Here is a 26,646-nt window from a genome sequence, read left to right as displayed (position 1 = left end):
ATCAGCAACTACAATAGATGTAATACTTGACAAATTTCATCAACTCTAAGAAATAAGTATATTTTAACATTTGACATTAAAATACATCTTATAGTTAATTGCATATCTTTATTTGGCAGTATTTGTCTTAACATATAAAATAATGGTGTATCTTAAATTTGATGTCTTAGATTCAACAATAACTGAGTGTGAATAAGAAATAAGGAATTCAAAGGCAAAGTTTTAAACCTAGATTATTGGAAGAACTCTATTTTTCTTAACAAAAAATGGAAAGGCGTTTCCTTGACCCTTGTATAGGAATCTAACCAAATGTCCTATTTGAGCAATGACCCATAAACAATACTGCTGCTCACCTGCTTTCCCCATCTGACTCAGTTGGTTGGAGCACTGTCCCATAAACTGAAAAGTGGCAGGTTCGATTCCCAGTCAGGGCACATGCCTAGGATGAGGATTTAGTCCCCAGTCAGGGTACGTACGAGAGGCAACCGATGGATGTTCTCTCACGTGGATGTTTCCCTCCCTCTCTTCCCGCCTCTCTAAAATCAATAAGCATGTCCTCGGGTGAGGGTTAAAAAAATAAAAGGAAATACTTATTAGTGACAACTTTAAAATGAACATGTGTTTGACCCTCAAGAAACCACCATAACTTAGAGGAGAGTGAGTTGCCACTGAAAGGAGTACATGATGCTTAGGGATGGATGGCATACAGTTTTCTGGATCTAGCTGGTATCAAATATATCAAAGCAATTCATAACGTCAGTCACTTGAACAATCGGAACTTCTTCAAATACTGATTCACTTCTTCCTTGGGGTAAGGACGGAGTGCAATGCAAGTGGCGATGTTCTCTGGCTGCTCCAGCCATAGCATGTGGTCAATGTTCTTCTGTTGCAGGGTCTCAGCCAGCTGCTTCAGGGTGGTCTCATCTGGGGCCTACAAGAAGCAGAACACAGAACACGGACTGAACAGCCCATTTAGGAAGTGTCAAGTGAATAAACAAAGTATGCGGGGAGGGGGTTTCCTCTTAACTGCAAGTGGAGGAACAGCTCTCCCAAAGGAGCTGTAGAGCCTGCCTCCAGAAGCAACAGCTTCGCTCTCCCTCGGACCTTAGATAAGCTGCTTAGGGGCGGGGGGGGGGGGGGGGCGGAGAGGCTTAATATTCCTGTTGATGAAATGGAGATTTTTCTCTTCCTTCTTGAGATGCTGTATGCACTGTCAGTAATTACACTTTATACATTTTCTAGTTCTCTTATGGCTGGTCCCCAAACAGCTATCCCTAATCCTTCAGCCAGCTCCGACTGTAAAAGTTGACTACTACTGAAAGGATTTCTGAAATCACACTACCTCCACCTCCTTCCTACCCTCCCACTCTACCCCACCAGAACCTAGGATTTTCCTTCTGGGATAGTTCCCACTCGTTAAGCTCCAGGGAGGGCAAACTAATCCCTAACATCCTTTGGAAATTTTTTCTCACCATCCTTATCACCTGTGCGGAAGCCCAATACAGTAAGTATTAAAACTATCATTCAGAAAATAGGTATATTCTTTCCCTATGAAGGCATAAGTGGCTATGATAACTCCAGGTTTGTCTTGTCAAATTAGAGGATGCAGGGATTGAGCAATAAATCTATGGAATCCTTCAGGGAGAGCTGGGCTCCTCCCGGCTACCCACCCCGCTGCTTCAGCACAGCACCAGGCAGGAGCATGGTACCAGCGAGGCCAAACCTGTGCCCTACCACTCACCGTCTGTGCGATCCTTCACAGGTTATTGACTTAGCGGGGCCTTTGTTTCCCCTTCATGAAACAGGGATGATGATGCTCCCTAGTAGTGTTGAGGATTCAATGAAATTCGGCTCCGACTTGTGCCGGGCACACAGTAATCTCAGCGTTCTATTTTTATTGGTCTCTATAGCTACAGCAGCACCTCAAGTTAATCAATGGTGACTCCTGAGTCCCTTTCTTGAGTCATGGCTAACAACTAAGAATCACCAGATGTCTTTTTAAACTCAGGATAATCTGTGGGCTTCATAGGTCTCATCTGAGGAAAAAAAGTGAATATATTCTGCCTGAGAGGGAGGGAGGGAGAGGGTGATGTCTGAACCAGATGATTTCTTGAGGTCCCCTTCCTATAAAAAGAATCTAAATGAAAAGCTATCTGCTTCTTTCTGCCTACTTGCAGACTCTCAAGACATTTTACTGCAGTTTCCCGTTGGAAGTTTCACTACCCAAGAGCAATTTGTGTCTTGCAGGGTAATCTGCTTTTGCCACCTAGCCATAAAGCGGTTACTACCCCAGGCCTCCACCCCAGGGCTCTGGTTTGCTTTTTATTAGAAGAAATACATTTTATGAGGGGAAAAAAAGCTTGAAATAAAAGCATCTTTTTTCTCATTAAAAAATATGTGCTTAGTGTAGAAAACGGAAAAGAGGAGCACTAGGACATAACCAAAGCCCCACCACTCACCACTTAACATTCGGACGTATTTCCTTAGTTGTTCCTTTCAAATCTTGGACCATCTTGTAGATAGAATGTAGTTCATTAGCATCACATCAGGAGCACTCTCCCGCCCAACTACACATGCTCCAGAAATAGGATTTACACTAGTTTCGTAATCCATTGTAAGGACAGAAGTTAACCAATCCCCTATTGTACTGGAATTTTAGTGACTTCCACATTTTTTACTATTATAAAGTGCTCCTATGAATATCCTTGTACAATGCTCTTGAGGTGCATCGGATTCTTTTCTTAGGAGACATTTCTAGAGCAGAAATTTCAAAGGGTTAAGGGTAAGATCTGCTTGGCTATCTGCAAAAAAAAAAAGGACCTTACGGCTATTTCACACCCGTGGTGTTTGCGATGCTAGGTCCGATTTGCTCTGGGGGTCACACTTATTCTCAAGTAACTTGAAGTCCTGCCCAGATAAATGCTTTAATTTGACTTCACTAGTAATAAGGAATCCCGTGTCCTTATGCCGAATCGGTTTTGTGGGAATGGAGAGGAACAATAATTTCCGAGGGGCATTAAAAGCCCGGCCCAGTGCACAGGTAGAAAGGCGGGTTTCATCCCTCCAGCCTCCTCCTTCACCGTCTCTACTGAAAGGGACGCAGGTGAGACCGGAGGGGGAAGGGAGCAGTAAAAAGGGACCCGACGTCCGCTCTTCACAGTTAGACCCCCGCAGCCGAAGGAAGGCGCCCTCGCAGCAGTGGCTCAAGTGGCCCAGTAGTTCAGCCCTCGGAACCAAGACCACACCCACTTCCGTTCTCGCGGTCCTCAGCGCCCCACCCCCTCGGCCCCACGCCTCACCTCCAGGACCACCTTGCGCATGCGCCCCAGTTCCCGGAGGTAAGCAACAGTGTGCGGGTGGTCGCGGTGAATGTGCAAGGCTGCAGTGGCCGCGTGACAAGCCTGCGCTATCAGTGCGCCCGCTGGCCAGGAGAACGGAGCCTGCGATAGATCCTTTCGTAACACCAAGTACTGTACCAAGATCTGCGGCTCTACGCCAGGTGCCGCCATCTTCCTGCCCAACAGTAAGACCTGGCGTACTCCCTGGTGCATGCCGGGATCAGGGAGGGGCCCAGAGCGCTGCCATGTTTTGTACGGTGGGCGCGCAAAGCATGCTGGGTCCGATTGGCTTGTTTTGAAGACGACAACGGCGGGAACTCTCATTCCTGACCTGGGTGAGCCACAGGAGGGGAAGTAAAGGGAAAAAAGATCCAGTGAGGAACGGGACAGTGGCCAAAGAGCATCTTACAGCTCCTTTCGTTTGGAGGGCAACCCGGCTGACCGGAGGGGCCGTGTCCTGGGCAGCGCGCAGGGTCGGCTAAGCGGACGTGGACACCGCCGGGGAAAGGGCGGGCCAGGGAAGTGGAGCCCTGGAAGTGCCACTTCGGGTGTTGAGTTGTGTGTGCTCTACCGTCTGGGTTTGTCTAAATGTGACTTCTTGCCACTTTTTATTTTGCCAGCTGGGAAATCCAGGTGCCTAGGCAGCTTCCTAGGAAGGCTCTTGGAAATCTACGGAGGAGATGGACCTGGGGAATACTTTAAGTCAAGACGGCGAGTCCAGAGGAGGTATTCAAATGGTTGTCTTTACCAACCCTCAGCACTGTACTGCCCTAAGGTGACCGCTGTTGTGTGACCTGGCCTGCTCGGGAGCAGAACAGTGAAGGCAACTAATACGGGCACAGCCGCATGGCGCCTCGCAGGTGTGGCGGTTTTTACAGACTGAGACAAAACCCTCCACCTGCAAAAAGTTAGGACTCGCTTTATTGCGGGGACCTGGAATCGAACCCGCACCACCTGGAGGCATGTCTGATGGAAGACTTACTGAAGGGGCAGGTGGCTCCGATCATTAGACAGGGAAACGTTGGTTCACGTATTTCTAGCTCTTGCCCCTTTTTATAACCATCGTTTGCATTCATAATATGCTCCTTGTTTCTATTCAGAGTTACCGTTCTAGCCAGTGAGATCCCTTTCTCTCTTCCCAGGATTTTGAGGGGCCATTACTGCTGTGAAGGTGCCAGGCAGTGGCTTTGGCATTGCTTAGATCTGGGTCTGAGTCCTGGCTCTGCCATTATAAATGCTGTGGCCCTGGGCAAGTTATTTTACCTTTCGCTGCTTCAGTTTTTTCACCTGGAAAATGGAGGTGAATTATAGCATCGTGGTTTTGGTTGTGGAAATTAAATAAGCAGTTTTTTTCATGCTTCTCAACTAAAACATTTAGCACGACCCTTATTTATAGGAAATAGTCAATAAATGCTTTAGTTCTTTACACACAATGCCAGTAAATCATGTAGCACAAGTGTGTTAATATCTAGGAACTGTTCAGCACGTCTTTATTGGAGTTGATTAGTCTTATGAACAGAACCCTCACTGTCCGTATGTCCCTTGGAGATATTGCAAGTTCAGTTCCAGACCAATGCAATGAAGCGAGTTAAATTTATTTTCCTGGTTAGGGGTGTTGCCTTCAGTTTGTTTAATAATAATTTAAAAAAAAAAAAAGCAACATCTGCAAATTGTGGTAGAACGAAGGTGCACCTGTATTGTTCCTTAGTCAGCCTCTCAGTTTCTGTCCAGTGGTGAGCTCATTCTCCCCTCTAATACCCAATAATATTTGTAGACAGTTCCCTTTAATTTGGGTCGTCCCAGTGCTGTACTAGTATTTTTCAGAGCTTCAAAGAATTATGCATTAGCTTTGCAGAAAACACATAGAAAAGAATAATGCATTTTAAAAAACAGTTTTTGAGAGAGTTGGTGAATCTGGTGAATATATTTTCCTCTAGGTTGTTATCATGGATAACAGATTGTCTGTATTCAGATGATGCCGTTTTGGGACGTTGTCCTGGCTGGAGACTGCTTGTCCATTAGTGTACAGGCTAAGAGGTTGCTGATCTTGATTTCTTTTGTCAGTTCTTCAGGTTTTATAAATTAGGGCCAGTGTTTAACAATTAACTGGCCAAACGTTCTGAAAAAAGGGTCACCCTTTGTTCTTCCCTGAAATGCTTTCTGTGGCCAGAGTTAGAAGTGCTTGGCTTGAGAAAGTCTCTTTTTACTTTCCTCAGGTGTTCTAGCTCACTTGGAAAGACTAGAAGCTAGATCCCGTAAAAAATTTGAAGAGCCACAGGGAGCCCAGGCCGCGGAAAGCGCTCTGGACAGCAAGATCCATAGACTGCGAAGCCTGCGCGATACCCTGAGGGCGGAGGTGAGACGCCGAGGAGCCAGAGTGAGTAGAGGGCGACTGTCGTCCAGCTTTCCTAGGGCATACATGGCGTGAGCTGGGAATTCACAGATTTTTATATGTTCTACCTGTGATCTCACTGGATCACTTTCAGCACTTGATCCTTCATCAAGCCTATAAGGTCTCAGCTAATACCAATATCAATGAGTAATTATCAGGCAGGCATTACTGATGGCCCAGGCAAGTTCTTCATAATATATAATCTCTTAACCTGTCCTCACAAAGGAGCACATGTTGTATGATTCCATTTATATGAAATGTCCAGTATAAAGCAAACCTATAGAAACAGTGTAGATTAATGGTTACATAGGGTGAGGTTTGGGGGAATGACAGTTAAGGGGTGTAGAGATTCTTTTCAGATAATGAAAACATTCAAAATTGATTGTGGTAATGGATACACAACTCTATGAATATACTAAAAAGCTGTTGAATTGTATACTTTAAAATGATGAATTATATGGGTTGTGAATTATATATCAATAAAGTTGCAAAAATTTTTTAAAAGATGGTAAACACAAGCTGTGTGACATTGCTGCTGGGGTAAACAGCTACTATTCTACAGCGAGTTTTTTTTTTTAATAAGTAGAAACAGTACATTCTAAAATAACAGTAAAAACCATAGGATAGTTAATACACAAACCAGTTACAGTCATTTATTACATGCTATACTTTTATGACTAGAGACATAGTACGTTTGTTTGTATCAGCATCACTACGAACACATGAGTAGTGTATTGCACTATGACGCTATGACAGCTATGATGTCATCAGGCAATAGGAATTTTTCAGCTATTTTAATCTTATGTGGCCATTGTCATCTATGTGGTCCATCATTGGAACATCATTAATGTGGTGCATGACTGTACTCATTTATAAATCAGTTACAGTGATTTATGGATTTGTACATTGTTTCCCTTGCACTCTGTTTTTGCTCTATATTGGGTGCAAACAGGATTATTATATCTTCCTTTTATAATTGTGAAATGTTCCTTTTATTTTAGTTAAACTTTTTTGCTTCATCAAATATTAGTATAACTAGAACAGCTCTTTTAGTTTCAAGTTTGCATGGTGAATTTTTTTCTTTCCGCTTAAAGTGTACTTCTCTTGTAAGTAGCATATAGTTAAGTATTTTTAATCCAGCCTGACAAGTCTCTTGTCTTCTAGTTGGAATTTTTACTCTTTCAACTTTTAATATGGTTAGTGGTATGTTTGTATCTCAGTCTACCATATTACCATTTTGTCTTATTCTGTTTCTCTTCTATCTAGCCATCTTTTGGATTGAGCTTGTTTTTTATTTTTTATTATTCTCCTTCTCCATTAGCTTATTGTACGTTCTTTCATTATTCTTGCAGTGGTTATCCTAGCAAAAACATGCAATACTTTTCTTGTTCGAGTATACTTCCGATGAATACACTTAAAACTCTGGATAATACAGAACCTTCTAACATCTTGACTTTTCTCTCCCACACACACACCGTTCATGCTGTTGTGTGTTTAATTCTACAGCTGCTTAAACTTGGAAACATTTTTGTTGTTTGTACAGTCACTAGAGTTACCCTTTTCCATGCTTTTTATTCTATCCTGCATTTCCAGATTTCCATCTGGGATTATTTTCCCTCAGCGTAAGTAGCTTCTTTGGTTCTCCTTTTATTGTAAGCTTGCTGGCAATAAATTCTGATTTTGTTTGTTTGAAAACACCCTTATTTTACTGTCACTATGGTTTTCATTTTTTTAAGGATATTTTTGCTAGGCATATAGTTCTAGATTGGAAGTTATTTTCTTTCATATTTTAGCATTCTGTTGTCTTCTGCTCCTACCAGTTCTCTCAGGAGTTAGTGTTATTGTTTGAACATGTGTCTTCCTCTGTTTTTAAGCTTCTGTTTTTGGGTTTTAGCAATTTTATGTCATAACGGGGCTAGGAGTGGTTTCCTTTCTTTAGCCTGCTTGGTGTTTGTAGAGCTTCTTAGATTACTTGAAGTTTTTCATTTATTTGGAAAATTTGGCCAGTATGCTTTCACATAATGCATCTGCATCATTCTTTTCCTCTATTTCTGGGGCTCCTTGTATGGAGTTTTTTTTTTTTGTTTGTTTTTGTTTTTACTGTGACCTGTGTCTTTACTAATTTTCTCTCTCTCTGGGATTTAATCTGGATATGAAAATATATTCAATATGTATTTCCTACTTTTGTGTTTAGTTGGCTTTCAGACTTTAGCAAGTTAAAACTTCTAATTTTAGTTAATACTATATTTCTTGGTTCTAGGATTTTCATCTCATTTTTATAGATTTTGGCTCTTTGGTACGACTTTTCCATCATTTAATGTATTTTCATCTGCCTGTTAACTCAGATAGCTAAATCCCCTTAGATGTTTCTTTTGTCTTTTTCCTTGTTTTCAGTCATATGTTTTTTTTTCTTTATATACGCCGTAAAAATATTTTTGATTCAATGATAAGTATCGTATATTTAAAAATATATAGGGATTGTGTATTGCGTTCTCTTCTCCAGAAGGAATTTCAGCTTTTTTTTTCTGACAGGCAGATAGTATATCCAGTCACCTTCATCCAGGTGAGGTGGACTATTTTTGGCTTGCCCTTCTAGGGTGTTGTCCTTTGCTTTGGGGCCCTCAGTTGAAAGTTTGGCTGTGTGCTGCAGACGGGCCTGTCAAGGTTCCTCTGCCTTGGTAGGCTCTGAACTCCACATTTTTTTGTGCTACAGTCTCTGCTTAGCTTTTAACTTTCAGAGGTTTCTTTCTGTTTCATTTCTAAGTACGCAGTAACACACATGCAGTTTAGGAGTTGGCAAATGCCTGGAGGGTATACTGCCTGCAAAAGGTTGGGCTCCCTTTTCTTTGGGATCTTGGCCCATAGAAACGCTGCTTTCATAAAGTAACCTTGGCCTCCAGTTGTTGTCTCAGTGGGACTGCTACAGAGTTGAGCCTGCAGCTTTCCATTTGGCCCCTTCCCCTTGTGATGTAAACCATGTGCTGGGAGGGGGAAAGCTGCAGGGAAGACCCAGCTAAGCTCAGAGCACTTATCTTTAACCTTCAGTCAGGCTATTTTGGTGTTTCTCTATTGCCTTCAGAGTGTTCTCTTTGTTTGCTGGTATGTTTGCTTACTTAGTTTTGGAATTTCATCCAGCTTGTATAGTTCTCAGAGGGAGAGTCAGTCTGAGACCATCTACTGGCCAGAGCTCTAAGTGTACACATCTTAGTCGGTCCTTCTTATCCTGGCACTTGAAAGCCTACACAGTCCAACCCAAACCAGCTTTCTAGCCTTGCCTCTTACAAGTTCACCTTTTGCTCACCCTGTGCTCATACTAGACTTTCTTCACACTTTTTCTTTTTGCTTCTCACTATATTCTTCAGGCCAGCACAATTTCTGCTGCTGATTCCAACACTGTGACCCACAAGATTCTTCCTCTACTATGAATCCGTAGCAGCTGTAGACCCCTGGAGCATTTCTTCATTCAGTATGTGATACTCTGCATTCTGCTTTATTCCAGGTCGGTGTGGGCGGAGACGGTGTGTTAAGCCCCTTTGGACACAGTTTGATTTGCTGTATATCTTGCAGGTTGAGGCCAGTGTAGAACCTGACCAGACATTGGAGGTCAGCAAGCAAGTTTTGGAAAGAAAATGTGAAAACATGAAAGCCATTCTGCAAGCATATCGTTTTACAGGTATACTTTTTTCCTGGCCTGTTTTCGGTCTGGGTCTCTGGTCTCTACTGAGTTATTTGGTAGATGTATTGTTAGTCCTGGACTTACTTCTTGAGCATTGGTTTTGCCCCCTCAGTACACATGCTGTAGGCATCTTTACTTACAATATTGGCCTCTCTGTGCAACAGATTGATTGGGAGCTGGTTTAGACTATTCATTTTCACTATTTAATGTGTGCCAGATCCTGTACTAGAACTTTCTTTACTGCTGGCTTGCTTTATGCCACCAAATAGTTTGAACATCTCAAGTCTCTGTTTCACCATTAAAATGGGGATTTATTCTCCCCATTATCTGTGTCACAAGAGGATTGTGGTAAAAACTGGGGTCTATCATTATTTGACACTCAGAAAAAAAAAAGGTAAGTTTAAAATTTCAAAATCCTGTCCTCAATAATTTGGTATTTAGGATGTTTTTCTTTTCCACCATTCCATGGCTACAATGTGAGCCAGTGTTAACAAAAGGGAAGAGTCTGATATTAGCTCAGAAAACACTTGAGCGCATCCTGTATGTGCTAGGTGGTGCCGGAGCAACTGGGATGCACAGATGAGTCAGGTACTGACTGCCTGACGTCTGTTAAGGGATGTTTACTTGTTTGTCTCAGGGCTCAGTGGGAAACGGACCAGCCGAGGAGTCTGTGTCAGCATCCAGACTGCTTTTGAGGGGAACCTGCTGGATTGCTATTTCGTGGACCTTGTGATACAGAAACCACTTCAGATACATCACCATTCAATTCCAGCCTTCATTCCCTTAGAGGAGATATCTGCAAAATACTTACAGACCAATGTTCAGCATTTCCTCTTCAGTCTCTGTGAATACCTAAATGCTTACTCTGGGAGGAAGTACCAGGCAGACCGACTTCAGGTATGTGTTTAGAATTTATGTAGCGTTTGATGAGCCCAGGATAGGCTTAAAAGGAGAAAAGGGCGGGGGGAGCGTGTGTCAAGTTTTCTTTTGTATTTGATAATGTTTCCTAACTGAGTCAGAAGTTTGACTATTATCTTTCTAATACTTATTATTTATGTACAAGCTGTTTTTCCACTCTTTTATTCCCTTGTTGAAACTTTGGATGATGTTGAAGCACAAAGACTAGTTAAGGGATTATTACTCCCCAGTGGCGGACCCCAAGCTTTTATATTTGACCCTTTCTTCCCATCACAGAGTAGCACAGTTGCTATACTTTTAATTCAGTTGGGATTGACAGAAGACCTACTGCACCTCCTGTGTGCCAGGTGCCTTGCTGAACCTGGGAGGTAGGTGCAAAGCAGAATAATCTGAAGTATCACAGAGGAATACTACCCATCTTTGCCTAAATTCTGCCCTATCTTAGGGTTGCAATTGAGCTAGTGTTGGGGTTTAAAAGAAAAAAGAAAAAAAAAAGAATGCAGTAGGGAATAATTGACTCTTACAAGCTTAGAATTTCCCCCTCTAGGCCTTTGGAATGAGGTTGAAGCTCCTGGTTGTCATTTAGATAAATTGATGTGTGTATGCAGACACAAAGCATACACACATCAATGGCATCGAAAAGTCTTGGCAGAAGTAGCATCTCCCCTGCATCCCCAGCCCCTGGCCATTTACTGAGTAAGTGCTTCCCATAGGCCTTCCTAGGCTGCCACCGACTTGTTGTTCTCTTACAAATCACAAATCTCTGTCATTAGTCCTCTTTTCAGACCTTTCCCTGTTCTGTATTTCTCTGAAATTTAAGTAATGGGGCCCTGTTTGGGCAGACAGTGTTTGAAATGTCACAGCCACTCCCTGCCTTTGGAGCCCTAACGGTCTATGCTTTGTGTCTTTTGATCCCCACCTCCATTAGGGTGACTTTGCAGCCTTTCTGGTTGGGCCCTTGCAGAGAAACTCACTGTGCAATCTGCTGTCATTTACTTACAAAGTGGAGCTGAGTGGCCAGGCCTTCCCGTTTTGTGCTAGGCTCCTCTATAAGGACCTCACGAGGACCCTTCCAACTGACGTCACCGTCACTTATCAAGGTAAGAGGTAGGATACCTCGGTGCAGAAAGTAATATAATAAGCTCTGGGTTACTCAGGTTGAGAGAAACAGTAAAATAGATAGAATACATCAGTTGGACCTCTTGAGACACCTTCTGTTTATATACAAGAAACAGAAAAATACAAAGAATAAAATACAATTTTCTTTGTTTCTAACAGTTTTCCCTCTTCTTTGTAAGTACTAAACATAGTCATCACAGTTTTCCCTCCTTCTCTGCTCCTTCCAGCTTAGCCAGTGTTCTCTCAGCCTATAATTTGTTTTCACTGGAGACCGCTCCTGAGCAGACGGCTGATGAGGCTGAGTCACAGGGTCACAGTGGTGGGGCGCCAAAGGACGCGTTTCCCTCTGAAGCCACGTGGACATGGCCAGTCAGTATACTCGAGCGCTCTAGACACTTCTCGGAGTGGGAGTTTGTCGGAGGTGGCTAAGATTTTGTGTGTGTGTGACCTGTTTTAGTTAAGTGTACCAAGGTACTGTGATGTGGGCAATAATGAGAAAATAGGATGAAGTGCTTTTAGGAGGCAGGAGTTTTGAAGCTGCTACAGGTTTTGTACCGTAGGATTTTGATTTCTCGGGGCAGTCTATTCTAAGTTCCTGGTCTCAAAATTACATTGGTCCCGTAAGGGCCAGCCTCTCAGCTCCTGGGTCCAGAGTGTCAGTGATCCGGGTTCCGATTCTCCCAGCTGCACTAGATGAGGTTGATATAATCTTTCTTTTTTTAGAGATGGACACATTATCCGCCTCATGGGAGGAACAGCGAGCCGCCCATGAGCACCTGTTCTGTACTAAGCCCCTTCATCAGGTGTTTGCCTCATTTGCAAGAGGAGAAGAAAGGTTGGACTTGAGGATGGTTTACTAGAATATTATTTTTTTTGAGAACACATCACAAGTGAGTAAACAACTACTGTACAAATCCCAGGCAAGATCCTGAGACTGAAAACTGTTGAGGGGCTCAGACTTCTTGCCTGGGCACATCCTTACAGTGAAGACAGACACCCACCTCATCGGGACAATGAATGGGGCGAGTTTGAGTTCATAGACATTGGCATTTGACGGTTCTCCGTGGCTGCTTGGTTGCTTGTTAAATGCTTAAGACCATTTGTTCTTGGAGATACTGATTTGACCCTACATTTTAGCTGAAAATCAGATTGGGTTGTAGGGCAGTAGAAGGCATTTTGTGAGAGGAATATGTACCATTCAACTAAAAAGTATTTCTGGCTTTTATAAAAGCTTTAATTCTACCTCATTTTCCTGTGTAAGGCATTTGAAAATAAAGTTCTTAGCATACTCTCAGTTCATATGAGATGAATCATAGTTAAGGGAAGTGTGTTTGGAACAGTATATTCTAGACCACTGCCTTTGAAGAATGTGCTGTGGTGGAAGCACGATGGATAAAATAATCAGGGTTTTCGTCTCTAATATTTTGTTTCCTAAAACATCTCAGTAGAGAGCTGATAGTTTTAAGTCAGCTATAAAAAAGCATGGTCAGCAGTCTGCTCATAATTCAGTTGTTGCAAAAGGAAGTAGACTTTCCCTTCACCTCTCGCAAGCTGTAGACCACGGCTGTGCACCTGTCCTCATGTCCTGGTCTGTACCATTTCTCCTTATGACCATGGCCTTGGAGCTGCTGGCACCCTCCCTGGCTTAAGAGAGTGTGTGTGGGCCCAGTTCACAGATCTGTCTAGTTGGCCAGGTCCTGCCATTTGAATTCCTATCCCTGTTTGACCAGTCACAAATAGGGGTCATTACTACCCAAGATCCAAAGCTGCATTCAGTCCTCACTTGCTTTGAAATGGTCACTTCATAGACCTGGTGACCAGAAGTCACCTTACAAGTGTGGGTGCTCCAGCTAACTCTGGGGGAAGCACACAGGAATGGTGAAGTCAGATGGGACCACCATTTAGAAGAAAGCAGCATAGGAATAAACAGGATGTCTTAGTTCAAGCTCTTGTGCCTTCCAGGCACGTAGCAGGGACCAGTGGTGAGTTAGCAAAACACTTCTCAGAGGAGCGGCATTAACAGGATTTTCACAGTGATCACATTAAAGTTGAAGAAAGCTTTTAATAAAACAGTCTTGTTCTTTAGCAATACTTGTAAATTCTCTTTTAACGCAGTAGCAAAGGCGAAATGTAGCAAGAGCTCAAAAAGCAAGGCAATATCGGAAAGTGTTTTTTAACAGAAAGTTAAAAATATAAATGTAGAAGATCTGTTGATATAGTTTTCTTTCAGAAATAAATTCCCTCTCCCTCCCTCCCACCAAGTAAAAGGAAATATTGCACTTTCTGCTCTCATGACTAAGGTGACGGGGGTTCCCGAAGAACCTTTCAAGATCATCAGGACAAGAGCCCTTTCACCTAACGGGGACCAGCTGGAGACACACAGGCCTGCAGCCCAAGCCCCCTTCAGAATGAAAAGCGCTGCTTTCAAGTTGCAGCTGGGAGCAGACGCTCGCCAGCAGCGGGCCGCCTGCCGAGCCCTCGTCTTAAGCCAGGCTTCCCCATCTGTGGTCCCAGCGGCAAAGGCAAGTTTGTCCCACTCCAGTGCATTCCCACTCAATGGCCATGGCCTCTGCCGGGGAGGAAGGGCTCTGGGAGGACTGTGCTCGTGCTGTGCCTGAGGCCCTTACTCCGGGAGGCTGCAGGCACCCTGCGAAGTATGGCTACCCCCTCAGAGCCCGTGTGTCCACAAACCAATGAAGGCTCGAGGATATTTTTAAACCTATTCTCTATGTGAGTGTGCACTTCAGTAGTTTGGGAATGTTGGGACTTGGTCATTTGTCCTTTCCCAGGGCCCTTGATGCCAAAAAAAATACATTCTCCCTTCCCACGTGGACTAATGTGGGGCTAGGGGCCATTCAGGAGTTGTCTACGACCTGGTGGGGGAGTGTCACAGAGGAGCCATTCGGGAGGGTGGCTGGCTTGTCACGCCCCTTCAGGAAGAAGGTTAGCAGCTCCCCCTTCCCTTTGACAAAGATGGGCCCTCGCCTCACAAAGCGGAAGCCGTACTCTCGAAGGATGGCTTGCGTTTCTTCTACCACCTGTAGAGGGAGGGCACAGGACAGAAGTTGGGGTCAGAGAGCGAGCCTAGACAGGCTACCCAGATGGCACCCATGGATGGTCCGCAGGGCCATCTGCCCAACCTCTGACATCCTCCTCCAAACCTCCCAGGGCCAAGCCCCCTCACTGCACACACTGCAGCGGAACACGGGGTGCTTTGTGTGGGGCCCTCCCCGCTCCCAAAGGCTATCTGAGGAGAGAGTAGTAGACTATGTGGCAGCACCATTGTTTGGAAACTTCTGCTCCCTGCCCTTTGCCCTTTCTGTGGCGCTTTCCTGCTTCCATGGGGAGCTGCTAGAGGCACACGATGTCAGAAAGTTCATGCCAAGAGGCACGGAATTAGTACACAGAGTACCCAAGTTTTGCAACCAGGATTGAAGTGCTTTCCCTCTGCAACTAGCCGTGGAGGCATCTTTTCCTGCTCTCGCCCTTCATCTCGCAGCACTGCTGAGCTCAACGAGAAGGGGACGTGCTGGCAGAACACAGACCGTTCCCACTTTGTTCCCAGCCCCGGCATCTGCACGCATGTTCAGCTCTGTTGCTGGACAGACCTGAATGTTGCCCATGACTCCTGTGGACTCCATCCTGCTGGCCACGTTGACTGTATTGCCCCAGATGTCGTAGTGTGGTTTCCGAGCTCCAATGACCCCCGCCAGGACGCCTCCTTTGTTCATGCCTAGGGTAGAGGCATAAAGTTCAGTACCACCACACGCCACCCTCCTCTCAGACGCTACCAACTCCTCTCTCACAGAATTAGCCACCTGACCCCTACCACAGAGCCCCTAATTATATTCCTCATTAAGCCTGTTTTCTAAGCCACTGGAGGGCAGAATTCATATCCCCTCTGTCCTGCCTTCACTATGTGCTCGGCAAATTGTCAGCTACACCCAATATACTGATTAGCTAAAAACAGAAGGTGCCAGTTTCTAACACAGATCTGGTACTTTGTCTCCTGTGATCTCATCAGGAGGGGTTAGAAACCGTCCCCCTTGCCCCCCGCCCACTCACCCACCCCACTGCATTCCCAGTAGGTAGCAGGTGACTTAATTCCTAGCAGGATGGATGGAGGTGAGCAAAGCCCTCAGCAGGTGTATAAGATTTCTTAGAAAGGTAGCAAACTGACTTCCCAGCCAGACTTGGGAGGAAGCTATCACTGCAGACACGGGGACAGAAGTAGCTGACTAAAACCACCCACTGGCTAGCTTTTCAGCCCGATCATCTAGAAGAGCCTGGACTAGTGGTCCTTCGGGTCCCTTCCAGCTCCATGAGCATATGATCTTCTCCTTCCTGCTGATGTGCTGAGTCCCCTGCATCAGAGTGGACCCTAGAGCCTTACCTATGCGCAGCATGAAGTTGTTGAAGGACTGGTTGTTGATGTTTGTAAGCGTGTCCTTCATGGCTAGTGCAAAGTCGGCCAGGTCGGCCAGGTGCTGCCAGCGCTCCTTGTCGGACTTCTCCTCCTGCGCCAGAGAGCAGCCGCGGAAGCATCAGGAGCCTGTCTGGGCCCATGGCCACGGCAGCCTACCCACCTTTCCTTAATGTTCTGGGGGTCAGTCCCTTCACTTGGTGGTTAAAGGCTAGTCTTCACTTTTTTCCAAAGGGGCCAGCACCCTCTTTAGCACCCACTTGTCACTGTCACAGAGACAGGGCAGTGGTGGTGGGGAAGACAGACCCTACCCAGCGCATTTGCCCTGTCTGCTGTGTGTCTGGCTGCGCAGGAGTCACGCCTCATCACCTTGGCTGAACCTGGTCTTGAAACTTGGGATAGTTGTCCTTGTTTTAACTCCTCAACTCAATTATAAGCACTTGGGGGTTGGGCATGTTTCTTTAACCTCATCCATAAAGTGGAGATGACAGTTGTAAGATAAAACAGGACAATAATGTTTTAAGAGCAGCCCCTTGAGACCAGGGCCCCCGCATGTCACTCCCTCTCCCTCTGGTAGGTAAATAGAGCTGGCTTCACAGACCTGATTTAAGGGAACAAAACCACCTCCCCAGTCTGGATGTTTTCACTGCTGCTTAGCTGGGTCTGCTGCCCAGGTCTTAGGAAAGTACAAAAGGGAGCATGGTCACAGCTACCCAGTGTCGGACACCTGACCTAGGCCGTGGGCCAGTAGTGGGCCGCAGTGTGTACTGTCTTCAGAAACCCGACCTGAAGTTTGCATCGCTCAGTCCTGGTGGTGTGCAGCCACGCTAATGCGTGGTTCCTTTGTATGACGGTGCTTCATGTTAGCTACGTGGTAACTTCTGGCTCCCCGTGTGCTCGGCATGGGCTGCCCCTCTCCTGTCTCAGGAGGTGGAGCCCCACCTCCTCTCTAGCTACTGAGGTGCTGAGGTACCTTGTTGGAGCTGCTAAAGCCGTTGGTGTTGACATCTGGGGTGACTCCTGAAGCTGCCATGTAGGTACTGCCAATGGTCTTGATCTTGGTGATAACCCGGAACTTTGGATTGTCTAGAAGCTAAAGCCAATGTTAGGGAAAACTGTCAGCAGTCAATTGAGATGAATGAGCCAACTAAATGACAGCTTTGCCTGTTTACAATGACTCCACAAAACATCCAAGAGATGCTTTCGTATCAAGTATTCTGCCACTTAACCTGCCATAAGACCCTGGGCAAACTTCCTGAGCCTCAGTTTCTACAACCATAACACTGGGATAAAACTGCCAGTCTCCTGGGGTGGTTCAGCATGTATGTAAAAGTATTTCCTTTGATGTACAAGTGACCTAGTAAGTGTTTAGTGAACCTGAGTTTGGAGTCCGGGGGAGTCAGAGGGACCTCCCGGTCTTGTTTTGGCCAGTGTGTTTGCCCTGTGAACTGTAAGATGACTTCCCAGGCTCCCGTCTAGCCCTAGACCCAGCATTCCCAGGTGGCTGCGGAAGCCCACACGTCACAGGGAGGGCTTACATGGGGACACGGAGCCAGCCAGAGGCGCTCCAGCTTCTCTGACTTCTGCGGCCTGTTCCAAAAGGTCATTGGAACAAGGTCGCTCTGTGGCAGGGGGAGGGAGGCAGGATGGACACTCACAGAGTCAAAATCCGAGATGATCTCGTTGAGGAAGCGCAGACACTCGATGCCGCCGTTATTGATGCTCTCCTCGGTGTAGAAGTCGGCGAAGTTGGGCAGGGAGGCGAACATGACCCCGATCTCGTCGTAGGACTGGCTGTACAGCTCCTGAAAGGGGCAGCTCTGCTTAGAGGGCGCGCTGCGGAGATGAACTTGCCTTCCACACCCACGACAGCTCACTCAGCTTTCTGGGCACACACACCTCCCGGCTCATCCCAGCTTTGAAATGATTAGAAAGTGGCTTTCATCACAACTGTGACTAAATAAACAAGGGCTTCTCCAGTCCCTGTAACAGCCCTGTGTGGGAGAAGGTAGTGCAGGGGTGGGCAGCGAGGCGTAAGCAGCGTGGCATGGAAGGGATCAGGCGGCAGAGGGGCAGGCTCGCGCCCGGGCTCCGTCGTCTGAGATGGGGCCTCGCGGAGGTGTGTGGCTCACACACGGCTTTAGTGGGTCCCACAGCCACGTCACGGGAAGGCCTGCATTCAGGGGTGCGCCCTGACAGAAAGCCAGGTGAACACACAGCCTCATGGATCCAGGCCACAGCACGAGGCCACCCCTCACCTCATCTCTCTTCTTGGACCCCAGGAAGTGGCGCGCCACATGTTCAGGCAACATGTTGGTGACCAAGGCCTCGTTCCAGCGTCGCATCTCATAGACACGTTCCTTCTGGTCGTGGACTTCGATCTTCCACAGGAACAGGGTCCGTGCCAGTTTTTCCACCTACAGACACAAGCAAGGTGTACGTTCTAAGCTGGCCATCTGACGGGAAGATGAAAGATGGGAATTTGAGTGGAGGGGTTCCACATGAAAAAAACTGCAAGCAAGGGAAAGGGCCCAGAAATTCTGATCTACCTGACCCCAAACCACTCCCCAGCTGCAGCGAGGACCCCAGCCTCTGTGGTGACAGCACAGCTGAAAGGGGCCTTCGGCGTGTGCAGCCACAGGTCTGACCTGTGGGTGCTGGGAAAGGAGGAGAGTCCCGTTTCCAGCAGATCCCATCTGGCCAAGTGGCTTCGGAAGGCTGTGCTTTCCCTGGCGAGCCACTGGGTGGCACTTGAGCTAACTGGAGCAGTAAATCCCCGTGCATGGGTACTTCCCTGTCTTTCTTTTTTTCCCCCCTTTTAGCCAAAAAGAAGCTGGTGAGCTGCTTTTCCTTCTCTCTGGCTCCATGGTCAGTGTGTTAGTGACTCCCAGGGCCAGAGTGAGTAAGGATCCATGAGCTCCTGGCCAGGGGAACCGACATTTTATCCAGGTTCTGATGCCCTCCCCAGTGCTTCCTTCAGAATCCTGAGGGGGGTCGGAAGGAAGAGGTCAGGAACTATTCTGCCTGGATCACCGAGGAAACAGAAGATGGAGAAGGTGGTGGCTGGACAGGGTCGCATGCCATACTGGGAAAAGGAAACCAGCACTCCTTCGGCGCTTGGGTTCTTCGCTCCTGGGCCTACTGCTCAGGAGGGCCTGACAGGACGGCACGTGGGCACTCACGTGGCGGGAGAAGTAGTAGAAGCTCAGCATCATGACGAGGATCATCACTGTCATCGAGTACTTAGAAGGCACCAGGGGCAGCCTGCGGGGCAGGGAATAATGCTACTGGAAGGGCACCCAGGCCGTCCTGCGGGGTGTTTTATTCCGACTGCTTGTGCTCTTGCCTGTGCCCCAGGCCCCGAAACTCCTCCCGGCTCCTTAAGCACCTTCACAACAAGTCAGGATTCCCACTGAGCAGTAAAGCTTTATTAAATCTCACTTTCATCCATATTTCTGCGTGGAGCTATAGTCCATTATTCTCATTATAGTATTCGTCTGCATGAACATACCACAGTTTATATGGCCACCCACTGTTTATATAATTTAGGTTTTCATTTGTTTTGGATGTTTGTGTGTATGTGTGGTTATTTTGAATCCTTCGGTATACATCCTGGCACGTATCTACATGGATCTCTAAGGTGTATGTGTAGCAGTGGACTTGCTGGGTCATGGGTCTGTCCTAAAGTGGTTTACCAATTTATGCTTTGATCAGGAGTGTATGAGTTACCATTGTACTTGGTATTGTCAGATTTAATTCTTGACAAGCTGGTAGGTGTGTAATGGTGCTTTGTTGTGATCTTCACTTGGATTTGCTGATTACTTAAATGCCTTTCATTTATTAGTGGCTATTTAGATTTCTTTTGTGAAGGACCTATTCAAGTCTTCTACCCATCTTCTGTTAAGTAGTCTTGTTAAAACTGACTTGATTCTAGTCAAGTCACTGAATCATAAAATTCTAAAATTTTAGAGCCAGAAAGGGCCTTGGAGAGCTGCTAGTTGCTTGCCTCCTCAAGAGCTGAAACTGGGCTGCCTGCAGCTCTGAGAGAGTGACTGCGGCAGATGAAGCGTCCAGGTCTTCTGGATCGAAGGCAGTGTTCTTTTCTCACTTTTCTGCTGTCTGTCCCGCCCTCCAGTTAAATGCAGCACTATCCACTTGACGTCTCCTTTCCCCTCATTCCAGCCTCTTTATCCCATCCTCTGAGCAATCTGCTGCTCTTCTCCAAGCTGTATTCCGACTCAGGGTGACCAGCTCCACACTGAAATCACTAGCTCTGCGCCAGCCCTCCTTATGGAAAAACATCCTAACTTCTCTGCTGAACATCCCACGTCGTGTGCCTTTGGGAGGGGAAGATCACGGGGCTCTGGCCTTTAGTATTGCCTGTCGCTGGAGGAAAGGGGCTGAAAACACAGACCAGGAGGGAAAGCAATCACCTTACCTGTTAGTGCCATTGAGCCCAGGGGTGGAGAGTATCTGCATCTTCTCTAAGGCGGCCAGAGGAAAGCTGCTGGACAGACAATAGCACACTCAGGCCCCATCTGCGTACAAGAGGCTGGTGCCCAGCCAGACGCTGAGGCGACACAGACCTTCCACTCATCAAGATGCAAAGATCTATCCCAGGTTCAGAGCCATTCGGTGGCACATCTGTGAGCAGCCATGAGCCCTAACTCCCATATAAGCCCTTGGATGAGCCCCAGAGATGGAAAGCCACCTCAGAGCAGGCTCATGACTTCTGAAATGGGGACTTGGGAGGGAGAGGGGAGAAAATCCAGATTCCCAAACAAGTTTCATCTTACTCATGTTCCTGGAAACGTCTGCGGTCATATTCATCAAAGATGGGGCGCCAGGCACAGATGTTGATGGCGGCCACCACGCCCGTGACGAGCAGCATGAGTGTGAGCTTGACCATGTGGCTGACCTGCACTAGCATGATGGTGGCGATGAGGGACAGCACAGCAACATAGTTGTAATACTTGGGGTTCTCCATGCAGCCGCCCCCCGTCTCCATCCCTGCAGTGCCGTTGCTGGGTCCCATGTCGTACTGGAGGCAGCTCAGCTGGAGGCCAGGACCGTGGGGAGAACATGGGATCAAGGGAACAGACACTAGTCAGACGGCTGTCGTGACAATGAGCTCGGCTGCCCTTCCAGCAGCTCCCTCAGAAACACCCAGGATGGGAAAATTTACCGAGGAACAGTAACACAAATGTTAGTCATTCCTCCTAAGAGCTGTACCTCCTGATGTTCACAAAACTTCCCTGAGTGTTTAGCATTGCCACTGTTGTAGAGAAAACGCAGGCTAGACTCGCCCAAAGAGGCACAGTTAGCAAGTGGTAAAGCCAGAGCGAGGCATCCCATCCAATATGCTCTTGCCCACATCCCACTGTTAACCCTTTGGGTGCCAGCGTCACTCCCAGTGACTTTTTTCAATGTCTATAAATGTAAATGACAATGGAATAATTCGTATTTTATGTTTTGTTTTCTTTTTTTTGTACCACAGGTTATATATTGATATAACTTTTTCTCATGTTGATCCAAATTTCGAATTTTTATGCTTGTTCAAATACTGACATATTAATTCTGTTGTAATTTTTACTTACATTTTAAACGGCCCTTTTAATTTCATTTATCTTTGCAGTAATTGTCAAAACTATGCAGTATGTATAAGGAAGCTTTTGTTAATGGACATTTTCATTGCTTCACAGTATAGCGTTAGCATTTTGTTTATAAACTTTTTCACTGTTGATATCTTGATATATGTCTAGTGTGAATGCCATTTGTGTTCATTTTTTTGTACATTATTAAGTCTTTTTCAGAAATTTATGCAGTATTTGGCATACTTGTTATCCATGTTGCTATGTGTTTTTTCAAATTATAATCATAGGTTTTATATTATGCCATATATTATACTTCAAGAGCCATATTGAAGGAGAGAATTTTTTTCTAAAATAATTGTTATAATAAAATAATTTTAATGCAATAAATTTTTGCTAAATTGTGTCAGAGAACACTGCTTACAAAAAAAGAGTGTATTTACTATATGTTGTGAAATTTTCAGCAAATTATTATGAATAATAATGTTTTTATAAACACTTTTCATAAACTCTGCATTTCTCAGCAAAATAGGCTGGCATTTCTCACACGGATTTTAGCAATTACACTTGGCACTCAAAGGGTTAAAGAGGGGCTGTTGGGGCAGCTGTCAGCCCTGTCTCACAGCGCCACTGATGCAGCATCTGCCCTCTCTGGAGTTGGTCACTGGTCCCAGCGCGGAGCAGAGGTAAGTCAGTAGAAAGTGCATCCATACGCAATCAAACCTACTTTTTGTAACCTTCACCCACTGGAACTTGGCTGGCTTTGGGAAAGTTCTCAGCATGGGATCCTAGCATGTGAAAAGTCTTCATTGCTCCCAGGCTTTTCACCCTCCGCTAGTGATAGGACCTCCAGGTATTCTGCACAGTGCCCATGACCTATTAAACAGGGCTCCAGATCCGGGCACCAGCCTTCAGGTGTGCTGACATGCAAGGGCTGCGGGGCTTTTCTTGCAGGGGCATGGAAGGTTCTGGAGCTCCTAATTCTGTTCCAGTTGGAGTCTGGATCAGCTGGCCCTAGGGCTGTGTCTCCTATTCTGCTGTCACAGTAAGTCTCCATGATGAGTTCTTTTCTGTGCTTAGATTATTAAAGAAAATAAAGCAAATATAACAACATGATACTTGGAAAAAGTAGGGTTTTTAAAAATAGTGCATACTACCAAAATGGGCGGGAGCAGTGACTACTGACAAGAGAACATGACAGGCAGCTCCCAGCACCCAGTTCTCAGTAGGTGACGGGTGGCCCTGAATCAACAGACCTTGGCTTCCAATTGCTTTCCTTCCCCCCAAGAAAGCATCTGGCCATCCTGTCGTGGGACCTGCAGTTTCTCCATAAACGAAGGACAGCAGAAGAGGATTTTGTCTGTTTCCAGCCATTTGGGCTCCGCAGCTGCTTTCCCGAGTGCCCCGGCCCTGGGAAGGGCCGCCCATACTCGGACGGATGAAGGCTACACAGGAGAGTTGCTGTGGTGGAAGCGGCGTACCTCCCTTGGTGCTGATGGTACCCAACACTAGCGACCTTGTAAGGGATTCTTAAGCTACGCAGAATGCTTACGCGTATGGTGTCCCTGGGCGAGTAGTGAGGCAGGGAGGAAGAAAACAGGAATGGGATTTAGATCTGCTTCAATTCGTGACTGTCACTTACTGGCTGTGTGACTATAAAAGAGTGAATTAACCTCTCTGAGTATTAGTTCTTCATATGAAACTGCAGCTAGTAATACTAACCTCTTGGGATTGTTATAAAGATTAAGTGATGAATGTAAACTGTGGTTGAAAAATAAAAATAAAAAACTAAGTCAGGGTTTGTAAAGCACCTAGCATAGTTTCTGACACATGACGTTGGATTCTTGAACTCTGGGAAAGAGAGGAGCTGGGGAGACAAGTCTCAGAGGCTTCCTGGAGAGAGGACCCCATGTTTGGCCAGAATGATCAGTTTAGGAACCTAATGCCACTCCAAACCTGTGCCTCATGGTGGAGGGATGGCTTGACGAGCTGCCCCTGCTGGCCAACGTGGAAGCCTTTCCCCACTAAGAGGAGGAGTGTCCCTTCAGCGGGAACTCACCATGTCCACAACGTTTGCCATGACCAGGATGAAGATGGCCAACATGGCCCAGGTGTTCCTGGCCCAGCGCGTCCGGTCGATCCAAGCCGAGAAGGCCACCAGCTTCTCAGGAAAGGCCTAGAAGGAATGCAGTTTCGAGGGCCATGAGCCTTTTCTTCTCTAAACTCATGCTCCTGTACTTCCCAGGAACCTAAAAAGGAGGGTTCTGCATGTGCGTCCACCAAGACAGTGTGGCAGAGCTGAGGAGGGAGTGCAGGCACCCCAGTGCTCTACCGCTCCTACGTCTCCTACGTGACATGTCTGTAAACTACTGTGGCCTGCAGATAACAGAACTCTTTCCACAGAAGACCCAGGAGGCTGTGGGCAGCACCAGCCAGCAGTCGTGTGCTCCTTATCGCAAGTGACAAGTCCAAGATGGAAGAACTTCCAGGGTCAGTCACCTCTGCCTGGCTATTCCTGTCTTCCTCTGGTCAGTACACCTAAATCTTCCATTTTTCCTAAGACACTCCTTTCGTCTTGTCATTCTAATCAAAACTGCATGGCACCCCAGTGCTTACAGAAGTAAGTCCTAATCCTTCTGTCTGGGTTTCAAGGTCCTTTCCAGTTAGGGCCAACCTTCCATCTGGGCCTCCATAGCGCTTCTACATGGGTTTCTCCAGACTTACACCCATTCGCGCTCCATGTCAGAGCCCCCCCCCCCCGGAGCCCAGCCCAAAGTGGGTGCTCGGCTGACATCAATGAATGACTGAATAATCCTGAACCATCCTAACAAACGACGTGAAGTCTATAAGGATTTGATAGGATGCGTAACTCTGCCAGTACCCATTTTACAGGGAGACGCTCACTTCTGGAAAGCTGCTAAGCCAAAGGAAAAGTGCTGCTTACCCGAGGAAAGATGGCAGCCAGGGAGCAGATCGTCAGGACCAGAAGCAGAACCTCCCCCACCACGAAGGTCACATAGTTTGTCATGAGCCTGTAACAGGGAGGAGACAATTAGGGAGAGGACCAGCAAGAGTAGTGAGACTGGGTGAGGAGCTGGGAGAGGAAGGGAAGGGAGACGGCAGGCAGGCCGTGGACGTAAGGCACAAGCCTGGACCTGAGCTCTACGCGACGCCAGGGGCCTGCCAGCGCAGTGCAGGGCCTGGGCGTGTGCGACCCTCCCGAGCTGGACCTGTCGGCCAGGATGTTTCCCAGAGGACACACTCGCAGGTGCCCGGGCAGAGCCCAGTAAACACCTGGGAAGGGATTCTCAGGGATGAGCATGCTACCCCGTTGCTATGAGGGAAGGAGGGCATGACCAGCAGCTCCCCTGACTGCCAGGCACCGCTCAGAGTCGTCCTCTGACAACTGCACAAGCTTTACAGTTGACCAGGTCCTTCCACACCCGTCTTACCTCGTTAACTCCGAGAAACTCACTGTCCAGATCCCTCCTCCTCACACCCCTGCCCGTGCCTTCACTGCACGGAGTGCTCCTGCCAGACCCTGGAGACCGCGCTGCTAGTCCAGTGCCTGGGTCCCGGCCACCTCCTCCCCGCCGCAGGCCTTCCCTGAAGTGCCCCCTGTCAGTGAGGCCTGCTCGGCGCACCAGTGAGAAATGCGGACCGAGCAAAATTCAGCTCACCAGCATCCCCCCACCACCACTTGGCTTTTATCCTAACACTTATCCCTGCCTGTGCACACACTGATTACTTATTTATGTTTATCTTCCCCTTCTAGAGTGTCAGTTCCACTAGAGGAGGGGTTTTTGTATGTTGCGTTCACTGCTACACCCCCAGCTCTTAGCCCCAGACACAAAGTAGACAGTAAATGCTTGGGAAGGGAGTGAGCGGATCGGATCCGAACACCCGCCCCCAAGTTAGCTCAGGCAGGTACTGTCATCCTCAGATCATGAGGGCTTTGCGTTACAGGTGAGTAAACTGGTGCTCCAGGAACACTTAATGACATGCCTACGGTCATACAAGAAACACAGTAGTGAAGTGTGTCCAGAAGCCAGGACCTCGGGAGCCCAAGGCCCTTTAGCATTCCCCAAACTACCTGGAACAGGGCTCCACACCGCTCCCTTCTGACGGGGGTCCCGGAGCGGCAGTGAGCTGCTGATCGGCTGGGGCACAGCGGGAAGGAGGGAACTGCCCTTCAGCCGGTAAGGCGACAACTCCAGACCCCCGCCTTGCCCCAGGGACTTCCCGCTGCCTTAGAGTTACGCGTCTGTGCCCTGAGCCCAGAATCGAGCCATACTAAGATGAGCCAAGAAAGGGAACCAGGTCAGCCTTGGTGACTGAAGGTGAAGAGTGACCCTAGCCTGTCTCCTTATCCCAGAACCACCCCAGCCCAGCTAGCTGAGGTCTCCAACACCCTAGGGCCTCTGTCCCTCAGCCTTCTCAGCCCTGGTTGGATCCCCGTTTTGATGCTAGTGCTAATCCAGAACCCTGGGAGCAGAGGATGGCGGTCAAGGGCACGGTCCTCTGCGTTCCCTGGGCCTGAGGCCAGCTGGGGCTGTTCCAGTGGGGGGCAAGGGACAGAGAATGTCATCTGCACCCCTCCGTCAGGCTCCAGCTGAGGTGCCAGCGTCCCTTATGCCTCTGGCCCAGGAAGCTCATCGCCTGTCACCTCCCCCGGCCGGTGGCCCCCGCAGTGCCCGCCCGCACCAGGGGTCGATGAGCATCTCCACCAGGACCGTGCAGAGCAGGACCACACAGGAGCAGCTGAAGGCAGCCCCACTCTGCTTCTCCTTCTCCACCGAGTAGCGGGTTTCCATTTCGGGGTCCATGAACCGCATGGACAGGAGGAAGGTGTTTCTCTTCTTCACTCTGCAGTGGAAACAAGCCCCGTGGGACACAAGCCCATCAGGAAGGGGCACAATCGCAGTCAAGCCGACGGCCCTCCCGAACCCCAAGCCGGGGCCTGCCGAGGCACGCGGGGGCCGCTTACACCTGCGCGGACTCCCGCTCGAGCAGGGCCTCGTTGAGCAGCTGGTTGAGCTCGTGTTCGTCCTCAGAGGCGTCCACCACTCGGTCGGCCAGGTCCTGAAGGCGCAGCCTCCGGCGAGGGTTGGGGAATGAGGGGTTGTCTGCCTACGAGGCAGCGCAGGTGCAGCAGAGTTAAGGGGGCAGGTGCGATGGAGCTGGGGTGT

General features: G+C 47.6%; 3 protein-coding genes across 6 annotated transcripts in view; 1 reads left to right on the top strand and 2 right to left on the bottom strand.

Annotated features, from left to right (window-relative positions):
* Window positions 1-642: 642 nt before the first annotated feature.
* Window positions 643-3,568, bottom strand: PTRHD1 (peptidyl-tRNA hydrolase domain containing 1). The gene is made up of 2 exons (XM_090280974.1): window positions 3,300-3,568; window positions 643-931 (listed from the first exon to the last, which is right to left on the bottom strand). The coding sequence occupies exons 1-2, from the start codon at window positions 3,549-3,551 to the stop codon at window positions 761-763; spliced, it is 423 nt and encodes a 140-aa protein (XP_090137100.1). The 5' UTR covers window positions 3,552-3,568; the 3' UTR covers window positions 643-760.
* Window positions 3,307-14,165, top strand: CENPO (centromere protein O). Of its 4 annotated transcripts, none has more exons than XM_090280972.1 (8): window positions 3,307-3,673; window positions 3,959-4,064; window positions 5,555-5,715; window positions 9,298-9,403; window positions 10,044-10,303; window positions 11,253-11,424; window positions 12,167-12,278; window positions 13,744-14,165. In XM_090280972.1, exons 2-8 carry the CDS (start codon window positions 4,019-4,021, stop codon window positions 13,745-13,747), a joined length of 861 nt encoding a protein of 286 aa, XP_090137098.1. In that variant the 5' UTR covers window positions 3,307-3,673; window positions 3,959-4,018; the 3' UTR covers window positions 13,748-14,165. The 4 variants fall into 4 exon arrangements, with proteins under 4 accessions (XP_090137098.1, XP_090137096.1, XP_090137095.1 ...); XM_090280970.1 differs by having other exon boundaries at window positions 12,167-12,333; XM_090280969.1 differs by having other exon boundaries at window positions 3,307-3,523; window positions 12,167-14,165.
* ADCY3 (adenylate cyclase 3) overlaps window positions 13,486-26,646 on the bottom strand; it is a 50,275-nt gene continuing 37,114 nt past the window's right edge. The window contains exons 10-22 of the mRNA XM_090280975.1: window positions 26,445-26,587; window positions 26,162-26,323; window positions 24,402-24,489; window positions 23,517-23,633; window positions 20,663-20,922; window positions 20,305-20,370; window positions 19,049-19,130; window positions 18,125-18,283; window positions 17,525-17,671; window positions 16,840-16,959; window positions 15,837-15,960; window positions 15,052-15,176; window positions 13,486-14,481 (exon numbers count right to left, since the gene is read on the bottom strand). Coding sequence (XP_090137101.1) covers window positions 14,299-14,481; window positions 15,052-15,176; window positions 15,837-15,960; window positions 16,840-16,959; window positions 17,525-17,671; window positions 18,125-18,283; window positions 19,049-19,130; window positions 20,305-20,370; window positions 20,663-20,922; window positions 23,517-23,633; window positions 24,402-24,489; window positions 26,162-26,323; window positions 26,445-26,587 — 1,776 coding nt within the window. The 3' untranslated portion in view covers window positions 13,486-14,298. The remainder of the gene's footprint in view (window positions 14,482-15,051; window positions 15,177-15,836; window positions 15,961-16,839; window positions 16,960-17,524; window positions 17,672-18,124; window positions 18,284-19,048; window positions 19,131-20,304; window positions 20,371-20,662; window positions 20,923-23,516; window positions 23,634-24,401; window positions 24,490-26,161; window positions 26,324-26,444; window positions 26,588-26,646) is intronic.

The sequence above is a fragment of the Furipterus horrens genome, unplaced genomic scaffold, assembly GCF_987537825.1.
Source record: "Furipterus horrens unplaced genomic scaffold, mFurHor1.1.pri manual_scaffold_6, whole genome shotgun sequence".
Classification (NCBI taxonomy): Eukaryota; Metazoa; Chordata; class Mammalia; order Chiroptera; family Furipteridae; genus Furipterus; species Furipterus horrens.
The sequence above is the reverse complement of the archived record's forward strand: the minus strand, read 5'-3'. Positions and strand labels throughout refer to the sequence as shown.